This window comes from Gavialis gangeticus, unplaced genomic scaffold (genome assembly GCF_001723915.1).
Source record: "Gavialis gangeticus isolate Ggan-Ray unplaced genomic scaffold, GavGan_comp1, whole genome shotgun sequence".
NCBI classification, from domain to species: Eukaryota; Metazoa; Chordata; order Crocodylia; family Gavialidae; genus Gavialis; species Gavialis gangeticus.
Window position 1 is genome coordinate 81,611,442 of NW_017729029.1, and position 27,373 is coordinate 81,638,814.

General features: G+C 42.8%; 1 protein-coding gene and 1 long non-coding RNA gene across 5 annotated transcripts in view; both read right to left on the reverse strand.

The window, feature by feature from the left end:
- The window catches only part of ASB5 (ankyrin repeat and SOCS box containing 5), an 89,617-nt gene that overhangs the window by 5,947 nt on the left and 56,297 nt on the right, over positions 1-27,373 (reverse strand). For 2 of the 4 annotated variants that reach the window (XM_019521807.1, XM_019521808.1), the window contains 2 exons: positions 3,096-3,175; positions 345-452 (listed from right to left, as the gene is read on the reverse strand). In XM_019521807.1, the coding sequence (XP_019377352.1) occupies positions 345-452; positions 3,096-3,175 (188 nt within the window). Of the gene's footprint in view, positions 1-344; positions 453-3,095; positions 3,176-6,821; positions 9,257-16,159; positions 17,495-27,373 lie in introns of those variants that run through there. The other 2 variants (XM_019521809.1, XM_019521811.1) reach the window with 2 other exon arrangements.
- Positions 13,082-14,277, reverse strand: LOC109300915. The gene is made up of 2 exons (XR_002098369.1): positions 14,199-14,277; positions 13,082-13,234 (listed from the first exon to the last, which is right to left on the reverse strand). It is a non-coding gene; the product is annotated as an uncharacterized LOC109300915 (long non-coding RNA).

Sequence of the window (27,373 nt, forward strand, 5' to 3'; positions counted from 1 at the left end):
CACACACACACACACACACACACACACACACACACACACACACACACACACACACACACACACACACTTTTTTAAATTCTGTCTTCTCTCTGTGTTATCTCTCACCCATTCATTTACTTTGTTGCATGATTTGCTGGCTTTCAAAAGATTCAATTTAATCAACTAATAATCTGAAAACAAAAACACAAACTCACTGTCATTAACAAAGCATATGAGCACGTCAGGGAGACAATATGGAGAGGCTTGGAGAGAAAAAAAGTATTCAAAGAATATGTCCTTTACGATCACGCCATTAAAATGACCAAGGCCAGCACTATACTTCATATAAGCCTAAGGGTACTTACATTTGCTCCTGCTTCAAGAAGAATTCTTGCACAGCCTACATGATCCCCTAGGCAGGCCTCATGCAGTGGAGTGACTTGGTCAATTGTCAGAATATCTACATTGTAGCCCTAAATAAAATATAAGCCATGTACAAGGAAAAATAAAAAACAATTCAAAAGCATGAAGTCTTTTTCTACAATGGGTTGCATACAACACTCTCTATATGATCTCTTCATTTGATAAATTTAGCTTAAGTGAACACAAAAGACTTGAGGCATACATAATCTTCCATCAGCCAATTTAGAAACCACAAGAGAGTTTACTTGTAAAGGTTTGTTTAATGGCTTGAGCCTCAGGTTTGAAATGTGTGGGCTTCCTAACTACCTAAACTTAAACTTCAGAAGAATTCAGCACTTTTGTCTTTTGAGACTGATAAAATAACTGACTTCTGTGCAATTTTCTTAAGATTCTTAAGAACTGATACCCCATCTTTATTGGCTTATACCATACTTTATCCACAGTACAGTGTACCACTCAGACATCCGACTGCCACATAAGTAGTTTGCTAGTTTTCCATTCTGTACCTTTGCTATTGGAAAACATGATTGGTTTGTCTTTATTCTTTTTTATTATTATGGTTGCCATGCATAAGGGTCAACCTCAGTGAGTTTCTCTCAGTAACTCCTGAGGCTTTTTTCCTGATCAATAGACAGGTTGATTGTTCTGTTTAGGCTATACTTCCCCTTGATTAATTCTTTATTCCCTTGTTAAGTTCTAGATCACTGGTTTTCAGTCCTTTTGGACTCAAGGCATCTTTTTGCCTACATTAAAATTACAGAGACATTCTTATGCTGCAAAAATTCAAAGACCACACCAAGTCAGAATATTTCTGACAGTATTGCTATGGACAGACATTACACATAAACTGGTTTAAGTGATCAGAAACTGGTTTAAACCTGTAACAGAACAGATGTTCAGTGCACATAAACCAGTCTGAAAATGAATGAAACCTGTTTGAAATAAATCTGGCTGAATATAGTGTCAAATTTAACTGATTTGGGTAAAACCAGTTTATGCAATGTCTGTCCCAGACCCCTTGCTGGTTTAAGATATCCCAACATGCTTTCCGGGCTGGGCGGGACACTCTGCTTCACAGCAGGGCTGGCCTCTCCGCTCTGCTCCCTGGCTGCAGCTCCAGCAGAGACTTGCAGGCACAGCAACAGCTGCTTGGCTTCCTCCTGCTTTCCACTTCCCCCCACCACTTCCTGCTAAGCAGCCACCCCCCATCCCCTCTGCCTTGCACAGACACCTCAGCATTAGCTAGCAGACGACATGCTGGCTATGGTCCATGCTATGACAAACAGCAGTGTTGGCTTAGGGCTTTTTGGAGCTAATCAACAGCTCAGCTGGTAATGTCCCTCTGTGCCTTTTTTGTTTAAGAAGAGCTTGAACTAATGATAGAATCTGTTTGTTTTCTGGTGGGGTGATAAATGCTGATAACAGAGCTGATAAATTCTCTGTTATCCAGGAGGGGAGGGGAGACCCCTCCCTAATCCTGCCTGGGTTTGGACACACCCCACTCAACTCAGCCCTGTGGAAGGGAAGCTTCTAGCCTGAGCCACTGCAGACATGTGTCGGCATGTCTGGGATGTCTGTGCAGTTACAAAGTGATTTAACCTAGCCAGGTTAGACTAACCTGCAAAGGTGGAATCAGTTCAGGCTCAGGCTTTTTGAATGCCTGTCCCTAGCCTATCTGGTTCTAAGTATAGCATGGACTAAAACTGGTGCACCAACTGGACCCCTCTGAGAAATATTTCTTTTTCAACTATTGCTTTAAAATTCTTTTTGAATAAGCATGGGATTTTCCAGAGAACCCTACACAGTTGAATATTACACAACACAGATAGATCCCTGATATCAGTTTTCAAAATCTATTTGTTTTCTTCTCCAGAAGTTCCATTATCTCTTGCACCTTATGGCAAAGTACAGATGGTTAAAAAGCCCAAGGCTGAGTTGATTCAAACTTCACAGGTTAGTCTGCATAGATTGAACTGATAAATAAATAAACAGGCATTCACTTTTGATTCTGGAAATGCAGCCAACATGCCTGCAGTGGCCCAGGACAGAAGCTGGGGGATGCCAGCTCCCTTGGCTGGAGCAGACAGCTTGGGGCAAGGCTAATCCACACACTCCATCAGAGGGGGTTTGCAGGGGGGTATGCAAAGCATCCTGGGATGCCGGGGGACTATGAGAACTTAAATCTGAAGGGGATTTGGGACAGAAGTTCCAATTAAACCTAGATCAGTTAAGTCTGATACTACATCTATCCAGGTTTCTCTTGAACAGTTTCAGCCATTTTGAAAGCGATTTATGTGCACTGAATTTCTGTTGTGTTATAGACTTGAACCAGTTTCCAATCACTTATACCAGTTGAAGTGTAATTGCTGTCCCTAGCCTATGTAGCTTCAGAGGAAGAGGCTGGATATGCCCCTTGGTCTGTAAAAGCATCATTCTAATCTGAATAGCAACACTCGGAGAGTGGTAATATTTACATTTACCAAAATATTCAGAATAAATATTTTAAAAAGATATTAAAACCAATGGGAAAATATCTTTAAAGTGTATTTATATTTCATAGTGTAAAAAATCCCCAATTAATAGAGTTCTACAGTTTTGCATGGGGAGAGTAATAAAGTATTCATACATTAAGAAACTGGCATTGAAATAAGATAAAAAAGGAGAACGATTTTAAGAAGAACATAGCCACTTACCTGTGACAGTAAAGTCTTTAGAGAGAGGAGACGTCCTTGACTGGCTGCCTCATGCAGTGGTGAACGATCTGCCCAAGAACCTACATAATAACAATGTTTACTGAATAAATTATGACAATTAGACTGATTTGGGATTCATAGAACAAAGCAGAAGTGGTAATGCACAGGAAAAAAAATCCTGTAAAATTTATTATTCCCAATTTGGACTAAATGTCTTAAAATTATTTCTTCTGAAACCGTAAGAAGTGGATAGTCTATATTATTAATATCAACTTCTTTGGTAATTCTGTGATATGAAAAAGAAAGCAGCTTCGTAGGGTATTTTTATTAGTGTATTTTAACAACTTCAGCTTTGTTCATTATATTTGTCCCCACCAGAGCCTTTTATACTATTTATAGTATTACAGTATTTTGTTAAATAGTAGGCATATAGCAATCTACCAGGTTCAACATAATAGATTGACTATTTAAAATAAAAATGAGGGTTACATGCCTTCAAAACAGAATGAAAAAATGTTGAAAGGCTATTATTCAACACATGATGATTTAAATGTTAATTTGAGTATGAGGAGGTCAAGAAACTGCTCTAAATCTACACAAGAAATTAAATATTTCTCCATAAAGTTCTCATGGTACAGGGCTGAAAGACCTAAATCTTTCCCTGGAGTCCAATTTAGGAGTTTGCGCTTGATGCAAAGAAGTTTCATAACAATTAAAAAATATCCTAGCTTCCACTCCAAGCCCTATAACCATACTGTTGCATCTAGTGCAACTCTTGAGTAGCCTCCAGTATTCAGCTTTTTACTGAAATGTCCCTTCATGTCCTACTTCAGGGCTGTCCAACTGGTGGTGCATGGCTCTTGTGAACCCACCCGGCCTCTCTTGTCCCCATTACTCCAGCTACAGTAGCAGCAGATCTAGTCTCTGGGCTTCCCACAGAGATGTAGTCTTTATGGCTTCCACTCCCTACTGCAGCCCCAGGGAGCAGCGTGGTATAGTATGGCCCAGCCCACCATCGGAGGATCCCATAGCCTTGGGCACCAGTGCAGCACGGTGCAGTGGTGGAGTCTACAGCTAATGAGATCAAAGTGAGGTTGTGGCACCCAGATATGTGGTGCAGCAGGAAGAGCGGAGCGTCCACACCTGCTGTGTAGTGGGAAGGGGTGCCTGGGGTTACATCAGAGCAGCCCATGCAGTGTGTAGCCCCCCGCTGGTGTTGCCTATAGGGAGTTTAGCCCCTGGATGCTTAAGTTGGATGGCCTACAATTCTACTGCAGGGGATTTTCCAGAGAACCTTATACCATTTAATTCTATAATACACAGGTGTCAAGGATTCCTGATATCATCTCTCAAATCTATTTGTTTCCTCGTTAGGTAAAAATAACTGCCTCTTGACCTCTCCCCACCTACTGAGAAAAAGGCAAGATTTGTAAATCGGAAGCAGTAATTAGAACCCATTTTCTTTATACATAAATTGGAGCTGATGCTCAAGTTTTGCCAAGTGTATGCTCATTTCTTATCAAATTAAGAAAGGCCATTAGTAGAGAAGTAAATCCTGCCCCCAGTTTTAGTCAAAGAGGGACACAGCAGCAAAACAAATTCAGTTCTGTTGCACTAATGGAAGCACCTACCAGGATTTCTGTAATGTCTGTAGTCTAGACATTCTTTTCATCAAGCTAGGAAGTCAATGTCTGTCTTAAGATAAGAAGGCTCTACAAATCAATTGCCTTTTTATAATGCTAATGTGATGTTGTTACCATGAGACTTAAGGAAGGATTCTGTGATACCTAAAGGCTTTCTTATGTCTGCACCAATTATAGAGTTGGTCCAGCAAAAGATACCATCCACAAGAATTCTTGTACCTCATCACAGTTTCTACAAAGAAATACTGTAGCTTACTAGTCTATGAGACTTCTTTTTAAGTGTCATTGAAGTAGTGGATAATGTTGAACCAGTTTACTTAATTGACAAGACTCCCCCTCACAAGAGACTGCTAAAGAAACTAAGTAGTCACTGGGTAATGGATTATCACAGATCATAAATCAATGGAGAGACAGAAAATTACCAGCAGGCATAAATTATCAACTTTTGTGATAGAAATGGGTAAGCAGCAGAGATGTCTGCAGATATTATACTAGAACCAGAGTTTAATTTATTAACAATCTAGGACCTGAACAGCAAGGGGGCAAAATACATCAGTAACATAAAAATCAAGAGTTTAGAAACTGATTCAAGTGTTCAACCAAAGGGATTAGGAAAGGACTCCCTTTCTGGTACAGCATCCAATATCAACCTTATGTGATTCCTTGTACCTTCTTTTGAAGCAACTGCTGCAGCCCATGGTCTGAAATATGATGTTGGATTAGAAGAACTAGAATTGATCTGGTAGGGCAATTTCTGTATTCCCATTAAACAGTCCATACTCAATGTTATTCTAGCTGAATAATTTCCAATCACTTTTGAAAAACATCCTCTCTGTATTATTGATTTAAGGTTAATGGAACATAGTTTGCAATTCTTTTTAAAAAGACTAGCTATTTTAGGTGCTTTCATTTTTGAATAACTAACTTGATTTCTCTTGGAGAGTCCTGATTTTCAGAAAGTACTGAGCACTCATCTCCTTGAAACTTAAGCCCCTTTAAAACTATTTCAAATCTGGCATAGGCAATTACTACTCAGTTTTGAAAATCTTGGCCATCATTTTCATTTCCCTTCTGCAAAATTTTAACCAAAACTAATGACTCAAGCTCACAAAAAATTATGCCCATTTTTTTTCCTTTTAGCTGCAAGTGATTGTGAAAAAGGAAATTGAAAACCCAAATTTAGAGGCTGCTTTTGAAATTTGGGCTTTATCTCTTTACCTCTCTGTGGAAGAGAATCCCTCCCAACCTTTCTTGGTAATTTATTCTATTGCCAAACTAAAATGAAAAAATGAAGGAAGTATTGCCATACTGTGGGAAAAAAAGCAGACAAATCTCTACATTACCGAAGCATTTAATATATTAAAATAATTACAAAAGATTTCTGATTGGCTGCTAGTACCCTAGACTTCTGTGTCCAGCTGTAACTCAAACAAAATATAAGAAGTGCTGGTTTAATCTTATTCTGAGACCCATATCCTCATCCATCTTTTCTCCCGTCACCTCCCTCCTTCACATGTGCCTTCTTGGATAGCTCAGGAGAATGCCTGCTAATGTCATTACTTCAGTGACATGTGAGAATCAAATGATGCTAGATCACATTCCAAGTTCTATTTTGCTCCTAGGCCCTCCCTATACTCTGACCTAGTACCAAGAAACATGGCAGCTGCATTAAATTGCAATTGCCTTCTTTCTAAAAGGCATAGTTAAAATAACTGCAGAAAGATTCTGTACAGGTTGTATTTAGAAAAAAGTTTGTACTTTTCAAAGGAACAAATCCTGCTCTCACTTATCTAGAAAGTGATAACAAAAACACACATGGGTAAGTTTGCTAATTCAGTGATATTTAAAAGCAATATTAGCAAATGTATTCTATTGAAAAACTATTAAGCTGTTAGGTCCCTACAGTCTCTGATGCTGAACACAGAGTACCTTCTCCATAATTAGAAACAACATTCGTCCCAATATAAATTACAAGGAACAACAGCCTGCACTTTTCTATAAACACTAGAGAGATAGGGTAAAAAAAAGTAGTCATACTATTAACAGACAATGACAAGGAATTGATACAAATCTCATACTGTACCTAGATCTCCATCTCCCCATGGCACTTCCAGGAAAGTGTAAGTATAAATCTTACTCATTTCTTTTACTATAAAAATAAAAATCTGTCCTACTAGCAGGGCTTGTTCTTAATACACATCAGCCATGTTTGGAAGGAGATCAGCAGCTAAACTTAATATGAACTTTCACCTGTAAAACCTCTGCAGTAAACACAACTCTAAAGTCATGAGCTTATGCAGTCACCAACTTCTTTTCTTATTAAACAGTACCAATTGCCCTTTAGTATAACTACATAAATGTCAACACACTGTGAATATGGATTGCTTTCAGTGGAGTATCCTGCATCCTGGCACAAGTGAAACCCACAATGAAAGCAATGAGAGATTTGCTTGAATAAGGACTAATATTGGTCTCATAAAGTTAGTCTAATAAAAGATACTGCATCTACCCAAAGAACTGTGCCTGCCTTGAATAAGGACTGAATAAAAATATTTTCTCAAATCATTATAAAAGCAGAGCCTTGTTAGGGAAGATAAAGGCTGTGTTCACACGGGCTGTTTTATTATATGCCAGTAATTCTTTTAAATACAAAAAATCCTATTTTTGAACTTGTGTCGAGTCTTGCTTACATTGGTAGATTGAACAGGATCAGGTACCTTATTTTTTAGCTATCTTGTTGCAGCTCATAGTTCTTAATAAATTTCAGGCTGTTGAATTGGGTTGTTGATCTGCAATTAGTATTATTTTCCCTTTTCTAATTTAAAAGTTCAAACACAAAAGCAGATTAGTTTTTTAAGGAAATCAATTTGAAACTTTTTTTTGTTTGATATACCAATTTAAAAAAAACAGTTCAGCTGATGCCAAAATTATTATCTTCATTCTTATAGCACATGCAGAATATTAGTCACAGGACAAAAACATTTCACCTTGGAAAGCTTATAATATAGTAACCAATTTAAAGAGAAAGTATTATTGTTTTCCAATGGATTCTACTATAATTTCTAAATAAGGTAATCATATTTCCCTAGTTTCAAAATGGGATACCCTGCTTTCTGACACAATCAGCTGTCTCTGAGCCTCACTCTTAGCTAAGTACATTCAAGAGCAGGGGAGGGGGTGTGGTCCCATTTAAACTCCAGTTCGGGGCATCCCACTGAAAAAAGGACAAATGCAGTCATTTGACAAAACTAATGGGACACCTGGGACAGGTGTTTAGAACAGGATGGTCCCAACAAAAACTGGATTTATGGCTTCCCTCCTATGCTAAGTGGTTTTCATAAACATTTCTAATAAATGTCTTTTAAAGGAAGTAAATTTTAAACAGATGCTTATGACGATGTCCAAATTATATTTTTTTCTCTTTAAAAATAGCAAACAAAAAAATTGAAAGTAAAGTAGGTCTTAGCTTTATGAAAAAAATGACACAAGTAGCAATTTAAAAGCAGACAGCCACAGAACTGGAAAACACATCACTACAAATGCTTATTTAGGGCCTGGTTTAAGAACCAATCATTGGGAATCTTTCTATTGCTTTTAACAGGCTGTATGATTGTTCCTCATCTTATCATTCTTATTTTGATATTGGACTCAGAAAATATAGTCTGTTATTTTGTTTTATATTTTATTAATATTTAGTACCTAAATATAGATTTCCCACTATCCTGACAGGGTTTCCGCTGCTGTCCTGATAAACAGAACACTTGAATGAACACAGCAAATTTTAGTACAGAGGCTACAGAGCTCATCTGCTATAGACTTATTCTGTCACCTTTGGTTTAACACTCAGACCTCATGTTTCTCTTTTAATTTTTTTTTCTGATTTCATTCCATATAAGAATATTTTGCATCTTAGCACAAGATCATGAATTTATCCTAACATATTCAAAATGGGTAGCAGAGAGTAATCAAGGCTCCACCTTCTTCCCATCCATGTGTATCCACATGACTTGGAGGAAAGGAGCTGCCTATTGAAGCTTCAGTCCCTACTGTGGTGTGAATCCATGGTGGGATAGCTCAGACAGGGAAAACAAGGCATCAATCTCAGGTCATGATTTGGTCCATAGGTTTTTCTAACAGAGTATCTCAGTCACTTCCCAAGCATTAACAAAATCTACAATAACCTGTATTATTACACCTATTTAGAAAAAAACACAGTTAAATAAACTGAGGCATAGGCAGCTGGTCCAAGATCATTCAGAAAGGCTGCATAAACAGAAAAGAAAAAATACATATCCTGATTCCCAGTCCCATGCTTTAACTATAAGATTATCCTTCCTCTACCCATTACTACCCCTGAATCCTTCATGCTATTTTCAAGAAGATGGACTTCTTCTGGGTCAGGATATTTAGGTGTTCTGGTTAAATTTCCTTAGTCAAGCCAAACTAAGAACTCATACAGGCATTGAGTTTCTTCTGGAAGAGTTGCTGCTCTCCCAGGCAAAACCATAAGTATACAGACATTCAGGATTTTTCTTCCAAAGCAAAAATGGTTGCTCCAGGAGGAAAAAAACCTGGGAACAACCAGGGTTAAATCACTCCCAGTGGGAGAGTGAATGCCTGTACATGCAGTGGTGGCTTCTCTCAGAACAGAACCATAAACTCCAGCATCACTCTCCTCCCTGGGAGATACTGTCACTTGCTGGACTCTGCTGCTCCAGCAGGGAGCAAAACATGCCCCCTTTACAATCCCATACTGTGCTTCAGGGAAACATAGGGACTGCATCCAGATGAGTAGGGGCATACGCTTGCAGTGGCACAAATAGTAGCAGCACAAATTTGTGCTGCTACTTTGTGCTGCAGCACACGCCCCTGCACATGCGCTTTTTTGTGAGACGCATTGTTTGCTGTGGGAAAACTGCCCATGCCCAGCTCCCAGTGTGCTGCTCCAACCAGGCTCTGTGTGCTGTTGGGGGCTGGGACTTGACAGAGCACAGGGTGCCTTGGTGTGGGGTTAGCTAGCAGGCAGCCCCCAAGCTGAGGCACCCTACATCCCAGCCAGCCAGGGAGCAGCAAACAGATGGAGGAATAGGCTGCCCAGGGCTTTCCCTGTCTCCACATGCTGTGGAGACCCAGAGCTGAGGCACATTATGCCCCAGCCAGCCACTCTGTACTGAGTACAGTGTGGCTACCAGAAATCCTGGTAGCAAATTTTGCCTATGCGCTGCAAATTAGCAGCACCGTGCACAGTTTAACATACAATGTGTGTGGCTTTTAGCATCAAAAAGGTTTGTTGTGCCATAAACCACACATGCCCGCATGTATGGAGACAGACAGGGTGACCATGGGTAGTCTAGGCCGGCCAATCAGCGCTGCCCTAATGCACTGCTGCTATCTGTCATCAGGCAGACTAAGGGGGCCTGCAGAGCACCTTGAGATATGTACATATGGGATCTGTGTAAGTTTTTTTTTTTTTTTACTAAAAGAACAAACCTGCGACAATTTTTCCAGATTATCTGAATGTGTGTATGCAGCTTAATAAGTTTCTGTGCTTCAGCCGTAAGAGATGGCATCATGTCCAAAACTTCTGAATCCAGGGACACCTGGTTTCCCAAAACATGAAGTTCTGAGGCTCTTGCCCATTTCTAGTCTTGACCAATTTATATATATATTTTTTATGTTTCCCTAGTACCCTCATTACCTCACATCCATCTGCAATTATCTGTGAGACCACAGCTATAGTCTTAGTAGTAGAGCAATCTTATTTAGTTAATCTATCCTTTGTGGGAACACATTAAAATTTAGAGTAGTGTTGAAGTAATATTGTAGCTGTGGTCGTTCAGAAACTATGCTAGAAGCAAAGTTTTTTGTGGGTGATGTCTTTTGTTGGACTAACTGCATGGCTTGAATAGACTTAGATAAACTACTCTCCCAGAGACCTGGGGAAGGCAAAATCTGCGAATAAGGCATTGCGTTTATGAATGCAGTGCCCCCTGTGGCTGGGAGGTGGCAGACCAGCGATGGCAGAAGCGTGGTGGCGATGGCTGGAGTGTGGCAGCAGCAAGCGTGGAGCTCCCAAGGAGCTCCTGTAAGTGCATAAAGTGTGTTTAAAATGCGGGTTTGGCATTTGTGAATATTTGAAACTGCGAATGCTGAACATGCGAATAGCAAGGGTTTCCTGTATAGTCAAAATTACAACTTCTTAAAACATTTAAATTTAAAAAATATATGTTGAATCTATGAGTATGTATTAAAAACTTTAAGTTACAGGTTGAACACACTTCTGCATAGAGTGAATTGTGTGAAAACACCTATCAAGGTTGAGCTTTATCCATATGGAACAGTGCTTCATTCTATAGGTGACCCAAAGGCTGTAATTCTGTATGAAAGAGAGCAAAGCCATTAGATATGGAATCACAATCATTTCTTTAGGATCCACTGATTTTCCCCCTGTAGTTTGACAGCTTTATTTTATATCTTCTCTGTAACTGGGATCTGATTTTATATGCTAAATTTCATACACTTTTTCATATATTTATTTAAATTTCATTACCATCCTCATGTAACAGCTTTGCAGAAATCATAAGCAAAATATTAATTATCTAGCAAATAAAAACATCATTCATATTTTCTAATATTCTAAAAATGTAAAATTAATCAGAATCTGGAAACATTTACAACAAAATATGAATATGACTATTATATTAACATTGATATAATTGCTGAAATAATTAATATAGTCAGGTATATTCTCCAATGTAGCAAAAAGTTCTAAAAAGACACAAGTCGTGTGTAAAGGTTCTATTTAGATGTGAATTTACGTATTCTAGTGGCGATGTCAACCAAGGCTAATAGTAAATAGTAATTGCAAATAGCAGAAATGGAAAAGTTGATTACAATCAATTATTTAAATCAAGACTTTCCATTTACTGATTTTACTTATGAATTAAATTACTTATTTAAACTGCCTTGATTTAAACCAGGGGTTTTAAACATACAGCTAGTGGGCCAGACTTGGCCTGTGGAGCCACATCATCTGGCCTGCAGGGCTCTTAAGGGGCCCAAGAATTTCAGAGCAGGGTGTGCTACAGAAAACCAGGATATGGAGCCCTATTGGTGACAGGGTCAAATGGTGGCTATGTGAACACTTGCAGCTCCCTGAAACTGCTTGCACCCACTTCCAGTGGGTCCATATCCAGCCCATGAGGAATCCCATTGTTTGGACCTGGTCCAGGGGCCCAAACCAGCTTGATGCTCTGATTTTAGAGGTGCACCAACAGAGAATTTTCGGGCTGATACCGATGGCCAATTTTTAATGGGCCGTATCGGCCTATATCGATCCAATTCCAATATGCAGCCGGGCAGCATGGAGAGTGGTGTCCAGCTGGTAAGTCTGTTGTGGGGCAAGGGGGAAGGAAAGGGGTGGGGGGGCAGACTGAAGCACCCACAGTGAGCGTGGGAGTGGGGCTGGGGCAGGGGCTATGCAGCCAGGACGGGGTGCAGGATGGAGCCGTGAGTGGCTCGTCTGCCGTGTGTGGGGGGCTGCTCCCACCATTGCATGCACTCTGGGAGGGCACTAGGACTGTGTGCCCCTGGATCTGCACACGAGGCAAGGGTGGGCTGCTGCTGCAGGCTGGGGTCAGGGTGGTGCCAAGCTCTTCCCGGTGGGGGGTTAGGCTGGTGCTGCACTCAGAGCGAGCAGCGGTGTTGCTGGGAAGGGGGCTATGCAGGGGGGGCTGCAGCCACTCCAAAATTTGCCATAGCCCCCCAAACCTCCTCCCAGTGCCACTCCCACCCACCCTGAAAGCAGTCCCAGCCCAAGTCCCACCCACCAGGAAGAGCCTGACGCTGCCCCGGCCCCAGCACACAGCAGCAGCCCTCCCACACCCTCCATGCAGATCCCAGGGCCTTGATCTGCCCACCCTCCCACACCGCATCCCTCACAAAAGACTTACCAGTTGGACCCGACTGCTCTCCACCCTACTAGGCTGCACTCCTGCCTACCTACATGCTGCGCCGTGGCTGCGCACGTGCACAGGGCATTTATCAATGGCATTATCGGCCACATCAGCCAAAAAAAGCCAATTGCTGATACTGTCAATTTTCCTTATATCGTTGCTGAACCGATATGGCATCAATGTATCAGTCCACATCTACCTGATTTAAACCATTCTACCCCAATACACAACTTCCCAGGCTCAGAAGAAGATAATACAGTATAAGAATATAGAAAAATAAGTCTCCTTCATAGTTTATTAATACAGGTTAAAGTATATAATACTAGGGGTTCTGGAGTCAACAGTTCTCCATATGTAACTAACAAGTAAATGCCAGGCACAGAATTAATACTGTCGCATGTTTTAGTTTTATTGTCTAGAAAAAAATGTATTCTTTTTAGTATGTAGCAATATTAGGAGAAGCTGCAAATAAAAGCAGTGACTACAGCAGCACCACTGGGGTTTGCAGTTATGCTCTTCAATAGAATTTAATGATATCATACTGTAACAGGGGGCCTGCTCAGGGCCGCTTTTCCTGCAGCCTGCCCACCTGTTCCTGGGCTAACTGCCTGCGTTCTCTCCCGCCATGCCTTGATGTTAATTAGTTAAATAGATGCAATTAAGCAGGAGGCTGCCCATTTTCTGCCCCAATGCCAAGGGGTGCTATCTGAGGCTCCTTTCCTCCCCTACACCACAGCCCAAGCTTCGCAGATGGCATTTCAATGTTCCTTTAATCACCGGCCCCCACAGTGGGCCCCAGAATCCTCCTATTGAACCCCACCTGGATTCTTCTTCCTCAAGCAGCCTCTTCCACCGTCATACCAGGCAGCATAGCTTCCTGAGCTGGTTCCCCTTCAGGTGTGGTCCCCCCACTGAGACCTTCGGCTCATCTAGCCCTGGCCCACTTTCAGGCCAGTCAGGACCCCAGGCCCTCAGCTCTTGGGCGTCCCTCACGGTGGGCCCCTGGCCCTTCGATCCTTCCGGTCCTGGCCCCAGCATGGGCCAGTCAGGGGAAACTCAGACAGGCCTGAGTCTATGGCCCTTTTTTCATTCTCTGAGGGTCTACCATCTGGGCCCTCCAAAACAAGGGGTAACCCACCCAGTTGTGGGGGCTAGGGGTTAAGGCGCCCCGACCCGCCTTTCACTGGGGTGGTAACTGGCCTGGCATTTCCTGGGGGCTCCCACACCACTGGGAGCCCCACCAGGCCACCCACTCCCAGCAGGGTGCAGTTTTAGGTCATACCCAGGACCAGGAGCCTCCTGTCCAACCCCTACAGCTCCTCCCTTACCTCCAGATAATAACAGCAGCCCTCCAGCCAGGTGATGTTATTGCCTGGCCCCTAGCAGAACTGCCTTGTTTATATGGGCAGCCCTGATTCTAAAATGGCTGCCCTAATGAGGCACCTGGCAGCTGCCAGCTCCAGGCCCTTAAAGTGGTAGGCACCCACAGTGCCCTGCCACAATACTGATGTAACTATTGGTTAAATTTGGTTCAATATACAGACATTTTGGGGAAGCACTGTGACATATAACAAATAGTTCATACAGTGGAGTCACATCTTACACAGGGGTTAACTTCTAAAGTCAGCACGTAAGGCAAAAATCGCATATAGTCAAAATTACCCTTGGGCTTGCCCAGTGGTACAGTCCGCTCCCCCCCCCATCCAGGGGTACAGTCCCTCCTTCCTGCCCGGCCAGCGTGCACAGCTTCCCAGCAGGGCTGCTCCCAATGTAGCTGCTTGGCCCCATGCACAGCGCTGTGGGGGGCAGCTGCAGGCTGAATCCAAACAATCGGCACTCTGGGGCATAAGCGTATGATGAATTCACGTAAGTTAAATGCGTGTATGATGCGACTCCACTGTTTTCTTCTTACGTGTTTACATAAATTTATCCAAAATATCTATACAAGTGGTTCTCAACCTTTTTTAGACATGAGGCAACTCTGATAGACTCAAGGGACCCCTTGGAAAACGCCAGCTCTTCAGTTTCACTTTTTTTTCTTTGCTACAAATAATACAACAATTATTCTGTTGCAAAAACTCAGAAAGACCACAACAGATCAGAATGTTTTTAATGCTGTGGATTCCTATTTCAAATATCTGAGCTTATTATATGTATCATGTTTGCACACCTAACAATGCATGACATCCCATGGACCCTTGAAAGCATCTGAAGGTATCCTTGGCACGCTGGTTAAGAATGACTGATCTATATGTTACAAAGTTTCAGTGTGTATTACCAATGAGCATGTTATAAATATTATTAAATAGGTACACTTGAAGGAATTAGCAAGTTTTCTTTCATTCTTCAGGAAAATGTAGAATTTCTGCTTGCATACTTGAAATCTCAGACGTAACACTATCAAAGGTTATTTTAAGTGACATTATTTTAAGTATACCACATATCTTTACAATTTGTAGCTGTATTTTAATACTTTTACGCCAAATAGAATTAATGATTTAATTTATTGATCCCTCCATTGTTTCCAACATGTATATTGACGGAACACTGAACATTTTCCATTTCCCTTTTTCTTCACTATTTCAACTATTTTTCTTCACTATTTCCATTTATAAATGATTACCAATTTATTTCCTAAAAGTGATACTGCAAAATGCTGATGTCCTTAATTCTCTTCATCTTACTTAGACTCAAAATAGGGTATGATCACTATTTCTGAAAATATTCTAATCCTATGCTTATGGTACTCAAAGGTACCTCTGATATTTTTTCCCCTCTAATTTCTTCTTTACGTAGCATGTAAGAAAACAGTTCTATAATATTATCACCATGTTCTCATGACTATTGTTCTAATTATTCTTCTTTCTTTCCCTGAATAAATATTCAGGTAATTTATGCACACATTATTTCTATTTTTCTTATTTTCATAAATAGTTTTCAAATTTTACATCACTGCTGTTACCTCTCTACAGGCAATCTGTGGCAAATCCTTATATTAACACACTTCATTTAAACCTCAGCATAAGATTAAGTGGTTCTGTCACCTGTAGTTCCTTCAGGATTTCCTACCTCGCTTACCTCCAAATTTAGAAATCACTCCTCCCCTTCCATTCTCTGACCTCTTGTAAACAATCAGCCATGGATATTACGTTACACTGACTTTTGCTTCCATGCTAGAATACATGTTAAGTCTTGAACACTCGGAAACAAATACAACAGATAAAGAAGTGAAGTACTGCAGAGGAGTTCAGAATACTGCAAAATGTACAGTCAATAACAACAGCTGCAGTATTTCTGTATTAACCCACCCAAGTATAATACAGTAGCACTAATTCATATACACATACATTTATATTACAGATAAGATTACTGGACAACATTCCGTTTAAAGTTAGCACATTGCAAACTGGGTCAATTTAGCATATTTCAGTACGCCACCAGCTTGTGAAATGGCTGCTATACTAACCTTGGCTGGTCAGAATACCCCAGCTAGCTTTTCGTTTCGCAGGACACTCCCCTATGCTTTCTAGGCTTCTTTTTGAGAGATTCTGGTTAGAGCAGCTCCTCTGAATAGCAGTATTTGTGGTCATAATTTGCTATTTTTTTCTCCTGCAAAGCCTGTGTGTCATCAGTGCAGGTGCTCGAGTCTGACAAAGATCCACAACTTGATTTCCAGCTACTTTTTTGCCCTTTCAGGTTTTCACAAAGGATCTTGTTGTACTTACTGTAGCATGGCTACAACACTGAAATCCATTCAGTAACATTTACTAGCTTGGACTAGTAGGTACACAGTGGGGGAAGGGAAGGATTGCTCTAGCATTTTCTATTTTTAAAACAGGGAAAGAATCAGCTTAGCTACGACAGAAGTCTTAACTATTTACATGATTTAAATGGAAAGAAGGTGTTTGGTTTGTTATTTAGACCAGAAAGGAAACTAATTCTTTAAAAACCCACATGTATTACATTTTAACATGCAGCTTGCAAACCAAACAATTTATTATAGAAAAATTTAAACTGTGAGTAATAAAAGAACTATGGTTTTGATAAATGATAGCCTTAACAAGTGAACTACTCCCTCCATCCCTCCCCCATCAGAATAAATGCTGCATCAGAACAGCTTTCAGTCATCTACAATTGTGCATTTTGTAGGCTACTTTTTGCAGTAGGGAACAATCCAGAAATGCAGTATTTTACAATAATGTAGGTTGGGTTTTTTTAAGATGGAAATTAGAAATTACTTCTTCAACTTCCTCATAAAGTGATACTTCACTCTGACAGCAGAAACTAAACTGAAATGATTATTTGAGAGCCTTGTCCGGACATAAAAGTAAGGTTGTAATCATTTCACATAGACCCAAGTCATTAATTTTTAAATGAGAGTAAATAGGAAAAAGGGGAACAAAGTTAGAGCAATATTCCTTTTTGCTTGTTACTGTGCACTGGCTTGTAATGCTGGATACAAATCTGCATGGACAAGCAAAGTGAAGAAACTGATCCCTGATAAAATTACACTGTGGATTATTTAGAATAGAGATCTTCTTACAGTAATCACATGTTGGCCTCTTTCTTTTAAAAAAATCCTCTTTTCTCACAGGCCTGTTTTCCTAATGTACAAACCTATTCTGAATGTGCAGAATTCTTCAAGATTTTTAAAAGAAATCAGTACTACTGCTTTATCTGAATATTCTGCCTTTCACAAGTGAACTTCAAAGCACTTGGCAAATAAAACCACTTAACACTCAAAACACCCCAGGGAGGCTGAAACATGCCTGAATTCTCAAAAAAAAAATACAGATTTGAAAATAATCAACAGATCAGCCAATCACAGTCTTATATCAAACATAGAACTATATATTTCCTGAATTATCACAATACAACATCACTTCCCCGCTACATTTAATGTTGGTCTCTCTTCCTTATAATTCCCTCAAACGGAACTCCCAAGGAAATAAAAAGGTAAGGGCTGGATTATAAGAAGCTGGGACAAGGAGGGCAGAGGGCGGGGGAGAAGGAATCTTGCACACCTAAATAAAATAGTAGCTGTAACCTTGTGACATGCATTCTCAGTACAAAAAGGCCAGGATGTTCACCCCAAATGACTGTGCAGTTACCCAGAAGGAAATGAAAGTGAGAGGGACTAATCAGTCAATGCTAGCAGGAGAAGCTAGGAGAAGTGCATGCTTTCCTTTTCTTACCAGTGTAGTAGCTCCTGCTCAGATGCTTCTCCTCAAATGTGTGCTGACTGAATTAACCAAAATTGCTCAGGTTCTCTCACCAAAGCTGAGTGCCCCACATACCACAGTTATAGGCACTGACTCAAAAAGCCCAAATAGAGCCTTCTATCTGCAGGAAGGGATTTGCATTATAAATAATTCTTATTAAAGTTTCTTAAATTCTTATTATCCTTCAATCTTCAATTATCTGTTAAAGGATATTAACAAGAAACTATAGTGATATTTAAATTATATTTATGAGTGTCAGTTCCATAGATACTGGGATTTTTTTTATGAGTCAGAAAAATAGTTACAATCAATTAAGTTCCCCATCCTCCAATACACGGGGACTCTTCTGACTTGCAAAGCCAGAAAGGACTGAGAGTTTCCATTTGGATGGAATCCCAGGAGGAGCAGGCCCCCTGAGTCAGTTTCCCATCTGTGATGGTGTGGGTGGGGCTTGCAGGGCAAGGGCTATTGGCTGGGAGGGAAGACATGTCTTCAATGGCTTTTAAGGGAGTTGTGAGTGCACTGTCAGCAGAGTGAAGTTGGATCCCTTCTCAGGGACTTATCAGGTAATCGTGTTAGCCTGTTTTCCAAAAAGGTTCTAACCTTGTGATGCATTAGATAGGATGTCATCTGCAGAGGTAGTAAGCAGAAGCATTCAAGTCAGTTGTCATTATCTAGAGAGAGAATACAGTGAGCTTCTGCTTCAAAGGGGAGTCAGACATGCACTGCTTCCCCTCCCAGAAAGAACCGGGGCAGTGACTACAGAGAAATTGTGTGGCTAAAGGGCAAAAGCTACATAGATGCTATGAAATGCATCTTTCAAAATTGGAATCATGCTTTTTGTAAAGAAAATATATAATGTATTACCTAAGAAGATCTATTATAAGGTAGATAGACAACTGGTTCAAAAGCCACAAGCAGAGTAGTTATAAATGGATCCATTTCAAAGTAGCAGGAGGTTTTGAGTGGAGTTCTACAGGGGCCTAGAATTGCTCAGTGTGTTTATTAATTATCTGGATGCTGAAAGAGAGAGCTTCTTGAGCAAATATGCAGATGACGAAACCAGGAAGAACTGCAAACACACTGGAGGACAGAAGCACAATTCAGAAGTATCTTGACAGACTGTAAAGTTTGGCTGGAGCTAACAGAATGCAATTCAGTACTGACAAATGCATGGCACTACATCTTGGAAAGAATAAACAAAAACAAATACAAAATGGGTGATAACCGGCTGGATGGCAATACTACAGAGAGGGATCTAGAAGTCTTGGTACTGAGTCTGTGGTATAAAACAGCTGCACAATAGGCAAATACAGTCTCAGACTACATCAAGAGGAGCATTAGATACAAGACATGGAACGTGATAGTGCCTCTTTACTTGGCACTGGCTAGGCTTCACCTAGAGTAATGTGGGTGTGTCTACACGAGATGCTTTACTGCACAGTAGACTAATCTACTACACAGTAAAGTATAACCATCTACACATTTGCACCACTTACAGTGCAGTAAATTAGCCTACTGCACAGTTAGTGACTACCTGTAAATACAGGTAGTAAACTAACTGCACAGTAGATACTACACAGTAGCACATGTGTAGATACTGGCCTGGAGCAAATTTGCTCCCGGTCACCCCCAAGACCAGGAGGGGCACAGGAGACAGGGAGCTGAGCAATGGCAGAAAGAAGTAGCTTTCTGCTCCCTCCATCTTGGCACTGCTTAGCGCCCAGGTCGCCACAAGAGCTGGGAGCCAAGCAGCACCAAGACTGGGAAGCTTTCTGCTTCCCTGAGCAGCCAGGGGCTGGCTGAGAGCGGTCCCATTTTTGGAGCAGCTCCCAGCCCCCAGCCAGCCCCAAGCTAGGTGGGAATTTCCTCATGTAGCTGGGGGCTGCCCAGGAGTTGTCCCACTGTCCCAGGGCTGGCTGGGAGCTGACCCAGAAATGGGACAGCTTCCACCCAGCCCCTGGCTATGTAGGGAAGTCCTGCTGAGCACAGGCTTTGTCCCCTTGTGTATGGGGCCAGGAGAGCTCTGCAGCAGCGGATGTCTCCTGGCCCCATTTATATCAAGACCCCTCCCGATGTGTACAGCGCAAGGAAAACAGCTGCCACTGCAGCTGGCAGAACTCTCTTGTCCCCGTGCTCTCTGCCAGCCCCTGGGCTAGCATCCTGGGGGAGCCTGGAGCTCTCCCTGGCTGCTGCAGGGGGCCAGAGCAGGGTAGGAGAAGCCCTGTACCAGGCTGCTTTCGTTGGGCACAGATTTACTTCCAGTAAAGGCTTACTGCACAGTATTTTACTGCACAGTAAGTCTTTATAGCATTAACAGCATGTGTAGTTGTGCCCTGTGTGCATCAACCCTGACACAACAGACCTAACACCCTAACCTATCACAAGCAAAATAGGGGAACCATGGCAGCCAATGTCCTGCTTTTATGAAATGTTGCCAATATATGCTCAAGAGGTTTCAGGTAGAGGGCCTCCACTGCAGAAGAAGGCAAAAAAACCCACTTTATAAACTGATCTGACTGTAACAGGGAGCTTAGTACTCCCGTTACTTCAAGAGGAGAAAGGCTGCAGACAGGGCTCAGCTGGCACTCAAGGGAAGACATCATATTAGAAGGGGGCTGGGCTTAAAGAATATATAAGCCCATGGCCTGAGCTGGGGCAGGCAGTCTGGCCCTGGAGGCCATGAAGGAGGAGCTCCTAAGCTGGGCTTAGGGCTGCAGAAGAGCTCCTGACTCACATCAGGGACACACTTGCGCCTGGGAGCAGGGTATGCAAGTAGAATGCTGTGGACTTGCCTGGAGAACACCAGTGGTTTGGGATTGGGACTACTGTGGAAGGTCAGAGGTCCCAACAGGCCTGAGAGTAGGACAAAAGCCTGGGAATGGGGCAGAGCGGGTAACAGGCCTGGGAGTAAGGCCAAGGCCTGGGAGCAGTGCCCGTAGAGGGGCAGAGCTAGGGAGGGCCCAGAGCCCAGGGAAGGGCAGACAGAGTAGACTGGGGCCAAGAGCCCATTGAGTTGATTAAGCCTGGGAGCAGTGGCAGATTTACGGGTAGTGGGGCCCTGTGATCCAAGCAGGATGTGGGGCCCCACCTCCCACACCACGGCATGTCCACAGGGAATTAGTGTGGCGCACTGGCCGGGGGGGAGGGGTGGTGGCTGGAATTTCCGGCCAGAATTGCTAAAGAGGCCCACAACCCGCTGGGTGGGAAGGAGGGCCACAAAAAAAGCATGGGAGGCTCTCTGGCAGGGGCCCCTGTCATTGGGGGCCCTGAGCCACTGCATGGTTTGTTTCACAGTAACTCTGCCACTGCCTGGGATCAAGGCAGAGCTTGGGAATAGGGTATGAATTGACTGAATGGTAACATCTGGGAGGACTGGGTGTGAGAGACCAGGTGGCCATGAAATTAGACCTCAGCATGATGAGGAATTAGAGTGTAACTCACGAGTGGATGAGCTTCTGCTCAGGGAGCTCTGGGGCAGCCTCCTGTTCCTAAATATATATTTACACTGAGGCATGGCAGGAAAGCAGAAGGGGAGGTGGCCTTGAGAATCGGGTGGAACAGAGGCCCAGTGGCCACCAGGAGGTGTCATGGCCACCCCTGGGGCAGGCCTTTGTTACACTGACCATGGGATAAAATTCCTTCCTGACCCCAAATATCACAGTTGGTCTGATGCTGAGCAGATAGACAAGACCCTCTAGCCAGGAACCTCTGGTTTTTGTACCAGCAGGAGCGTTGGCACACCCCAGGAAAATTCCCCAGCCTAGTCTGTAGCTAATACCCAATGCCTGAGAGGTTTAAAAACAACCTGACACATGTAGCAGAAAGGCTGGGGTGGGGAGCAACCAGCAAAGCCCAGACACAGCGGAAATAACCAGAGTAGAACACAGGCATCACTACCTATAGATCATCCCCAGGTTTTCTTCTTGAAAACCTCCAGTGACAGACTCCACAACTTCCCTTGGCAGTCTATTCCAGTGTCTCACTATTCTCAGTGAAGATGTTTTTCCAGATAAACTTATTTTGCTGCAACTTCAGTCCATTAGTCCACATCCTTCTCTCTGCAGAAAGAGAAAAAGGTGCTTTCCCTCTTTATGGCAGCCCTTCAGGTATTTGAAGACTGCTATCATGTCCCCCATTAAGAACCTTTTCCATAAGCAGAACATTCCTAGCTCCTTCAGCCTCTCCTTGTATGACTTGCCTTTCAAGACCGTTATCATCTGTGTTGCCTGGCTCTGGCCCCTCTCTAACTTCTCCATGTCCTTTTTAAAATGTGGAGCCCAGAACTGAACACAGGACTGCAGATGAGACCTAACCAGCGCTGAGCAGAGAGGCACTATCACCTCCCATGTCTTGCACCTAATGCTTCTATTGATACAGCCCAAAACTGCATTTGCCTTTTGTACAGTGACATCATATTGCATGCTCATGTTGAATCTGTGGTCTACCAAAACTGCTGTGTCAACACTTTCATTTGTGTTCTTGATTCTTTCTCCCAAGGTGTACTTGTCTTCACTGAACTTCATCCGCTTAACTCTACCCCAACTTTCCAGTCAGGTCCAGAGGTGGTAACAAATGATAAAGGGCTTGGAAGGCAAGTCCTACAAGGAGAGGTTAAAGGAAACAGGTTTGCAGAAAAGGTGCATGATGCAATAGGAATTCATGCAGAGGGCTGCTGTAAAGAGGGAGAACACCTTTTCTTTCTTGGTACAGACAGCATGACACAAACCAGTGGCTTGAAGTTCCAAAGTAGGTTTAGACTCAGTGTGCGCATGCAGAAGAGCATGCATGTGCAGTTTGCAGTGCCTCAAAGGTGTTTAAGTTGCCACAAACCACACATGGTGCACATGCAACTATTTGCTGCACTGCAAATTTGCAGTGCAATGCCAAAACTTTGATAGCAGGAGATCCTGCTATCAAAAAAACTGCCACATGTGACAGCAGCGTACACCACCAGAAATGGAGACTGGCCATCCAGAGGCATGCTCTGGCTGTTGGCCAGGATCCATGACACAGGATCAGTGCCACTGCTGTCCCAAGAGGCCCCCAGGATCCCAGGTAAGGCTGGCCCCAGCCTCTCCTACCCCACCAAGGACAATTTTGTGAATGCCAGAACACATATGCAGGGGTATGCCCCAGGGCACAAAGCAGCGACACAAATATGTCCTACAGTAAACGCATGCTTCTACACATCATGTGTCCTCATCTGGATGCATCCAGTGGGTGCATCTCCATGTGTAATTAGCACATAGCAATAAACTCCCATGAGTTCATATCAGAGTTAATTTCTCTTGGGCACAGCATTTGCACGTGTACCTGGGACTGCATCATGTTGAGCAGGGATGGAGCAGCTGCAGTTGGCAGGGGACTCAGGGGGTCAGCCCAGCTCACTCCAGCTCAGTGTGATGCGAAGGGGCTGGCTGGGGCACAAGGGTGCTACAGTGTGGGGCTAGCCGGCAGGCCCCCCTGTACTGTAGCACCCTCATGCCCCAGCCAGCCCTGGTCACCATGTGTTTTGGTGCGCATAACTACTCTACTGTAGGACAGTACTTTTCCTGGACAGTACTATCCTACAGTGGAGTTCATTTACTGTACCCTAATATGAATACACATGTATCTAGTATCCTACAATATCCTTGTGGGAAAACTGGAAGATTGCAGGCTCAGCTGCTCAACAGTTTAGCGGGTGGGAAACTGGCTACACAGTAGGACCCAGAGAGTTCTCATGAACGGATCTGGCGCAAGGTGGCTGGTGGTGTCCCTCAGGGGTCCGCGCTTGGACCAGTGCTTTTCAACATCTTTATCAATGATTTGGATGGGGGAGTGAAAAGATGGCTGGCCAAGTTTGCGGATGACACCAAGTTTATGGGGTAGTGTGATCACATCAGATGGGTTGCAGATACAGGTGGACCTGGGCAGGCTTGAGAGTTGGGCGGACCGGAACCAGATGCAGTTTAACACTTCGAAGTGTAAGGTGCTCCATTTGGGGGCAAACAGCCCTCAGCATACATATAGGCTCAGAGGTGACAGCTTGACTTGCACAACAGCCGAAAGGAGCCTAGGGGTAATGATCAACCATCGTATGAATATGAGCTGTCAGTGCAAGGTGGTGGCCAGCAGGGCAAACAACACACTGGCATGCATCAACCAATGCATCTCATGTAAAACTAAGGAAGTGCTACTCCCCCTGTACTCAGCACTGGTAAAACCACAGTTGGAGTACTGCATCCAGTTCTGGGTGCTGCACTTCAATAAGGACATGGAAAAGCTTGAGAGGGTCCAGAAAAGAGCCACCCATATGATCAGGGACTTGCAGGACAAGCCATATGAGGATAGGCTGAGGGACCTGGGCCTCTTTAGCCTAAAGAAGAGAAGGCTGAGGGGACTTGACACCGGCTTACCACTATACAGTCGGACCCCCAGTTACATGGTTTCAAGTTACACTGATTCACGTACACACGCTTTATATAACGTGACCATGTTTCAACTTACACGATACCCTGCTTTACATTTACACTGTTTGCGGTAGAGTGCTTGTTAGTTTAGCATCTGCTTACATAGCGTTAGCATCACTTGTCAACTCCAAGATTGTCCATCATTTTTGGTTACATTAACCCCTGAATATTTGTGATAATGGCATCAAAGAAAGCCTCTGATGTTGTGCCCAAAAGAGCACGCAAGTCTATCACCCTGGCCCAGAAAATAGAAATCCTTGATAAAATAAGAGAAGGCAATAGTGGTGTCGATTGCTTGCTAATACAGTTTAAGTGAACCAGCTGTGCGTACCATTAAAGAAGTGAACAAAAAATTAGAGACTGTGTGAAAACGACAACCCCTGTGAGTTTGAGAGCATCGTTGGTGACTAGAATTCCTCATTTAGATAAGGCTGAGAAACTCCTTAATCTTTGGATCAATTAAATGACCAATACAAACGGAGCAGTTGTTGACGGCACAGCAATAATGGCTAAAGCTTTGTCTCTGTATGAGCACATAGCCAGGAGTAAAGGTTTTAATAAGGCTATTAATTCCATTATTTTGTGTTTAAATATCCTTTTATTATGAAATAATGTTATCAAATCTTGGTCCCAGGTCCCTATCCCCATTTTCCATTGACTTAATGCCTTGAGTTACACAGTTTCAACTTACACGGTGTTTTTCAGGAATGTATCCCCCACATAACTCGGGGTCCGACTGTATCAGAGGAGTGCATCAGGAGCTCGGTGAACAACTGTTCACTAGGGCACCCCCAAGGAAGACAAGGACCAATGGATATACACTCTTGGAAGGCTGCTTCAGGCTTAATACCAGGAAAAACTCCTTCACAGTCAGGGTGTCCAGACTGTGGAATAAACTCCCTCCAGAGGTGGTGCAATCACCTACCCTGGAGGTTTTCAAGAGGAGACTGGACAGTCACCTCGCTGGACAGTCACCTAACATCAGTTGTCTTCCTGCCTGGTAGGGGGGCTGGACCCGATGATCTGCAAGGTCCCTTCCAGCCCCTAACAAACTATAAATCTCTGAATCTCTGAGTCTGTGTAGATAGTGACACTTTACTGTGGAGCCAGTTTTTTAGCTCCACAGTAAAGTGCATGTGTAGATGCACCCAGTAGAACAGTGAGGCAGTGGAACAGAATGCCTAGGGAAGCTGTGGATTCTCCATCGTTGGAAGTGTCCAAGAAGTGGTTGGATTGGCCATGGATGATCTATGAATAGCTATGCTTATGCTCTATTATGGGCATTTCCCTTGTTTCTGGGCTTTGCTGGTTGCTGCATAGGGCTGGGAAGGAATACATTTTTTCCCCCCTCCTGACGCGTCAGGCATCTTTTTCATCTTATGTAGAAACATTGAGTGTTGGCTGCAGCCAATTATGGGATATTGACTGAGGTATGCCAGTGCTCCTACTGGAACTAAAACCCAGAAGTTCCTGGCTAGAGGGTCTTCCCGTTCCCTCCAGGGTCAAACTAATCACCACATCTGGGGCTAGAGAGGAATTTTATACCATGGTCAGACTGGTACATATTGTAGAGGGATTTTGCCTTCTTCTATATTGGGGGATGTGTTGCTCCTCTTTGGATCTCTTATTGTTATCCTTTACTTTACCTGAAGTTAGTATACCTTGTAATTGCCTTGTGATGCTTTGATTATGTGACAGGGTCAACTTTGTAGTTTTAGTACAGATTTGCTTGGGATGGTTTGGATAGGAATGATCCTGCCTCAGGCAGGGGCTTGGGTCTAGATGATATTCAGAGCTCCCTTTGAGATGCACATGAATCTATGTTGGTCTAGGGTTTCAGTTGGAAACAAAAGCATAGAGATTATATATGCATAGAAAAGGAGAAAAAAATCATGTGTTTAAACTTCTGCACGGGCCTCAGGATACCTCTGTTACATTTTCAACTCTCCCATAGTCCTGGGTGACTCTGCTTGCCTGTGCTATGGTTTCCTTTTCAAATGGGAATACTATTTCCCTACCTCCAAAAGCATTTGTAAAGATAACTTTATTACTGTTTATGAGTTGCTTGCCTATTATTGTGCAGAGTTGTATTTCAGAGACATCTTCAAATCCATTAACAAACTTTTGGTTAAAATCCATTAATGCATCCTGCTCTTGTGGGTACAAGCAATTAACAGATTATTTTAGGGGAGGCTTGTCTGTGGCAAAAATGCTGTCACCACAGAGCAAAAGAATCTAGGGTAAGTCATAGAAACTGAAGCATATGACTAGGAAACTGACTAGTGGATGTTATTCACATGTTTGGAATTGTGACAGAACTGATCTTTCAAACCTAACTCGTAAACATCAAATGGCTCCTTGGTTTATAGTCCTCTGATAATATTATGACTCTTTCATTTTTATGACTGAAACCTTACATTTTTTTCTTTTCTATCAAGCTCTTTTATATATTGTTATAAAAAGAAATGACAGTGCCAGTTTCAACATTTGTATGGCAGGAGATTTTGTAAGGGCAACTATGTTCCTATTAATAGATAGGGAGTTTCTGTACCTGACATGAATAGATTTTTTTCCCCCATTTCTTTCACTGAAGAGAACATGTTAATTTAAAAGTTATTTTAAAGCAAAGTTTCAATAAGCATTTAAATTTGAAATTTTGATATCATTTTATAGAAGAACGGAATCTGTTGTTTTAGGTTCCTAGCCCAAATGCAGGAACTCCATCTAACCCAGGAGGTACACAGCCCCACCAGGGGAAACGCCTTGTTGGAGCTGGTGCTGGCCATGGGTGATGACCTGGTGAGGGGGCTGCTGGTGCTCGACCACCTAGGCAACAGCGATCATCCCCTGCTGGAATGCACCATCCAGCGCAAGGTGGCAAAGGCCTGCAGCAAGGCAGCAGCCCTAGATTTCAGGAGGGTGGACTTCAATGAGCTAAGGAGAATAGCTGAGGAAGCACTGAGGTCCCAGAGGGGAGGGGAGCCAGGTGTCCAAGAAGAGTGG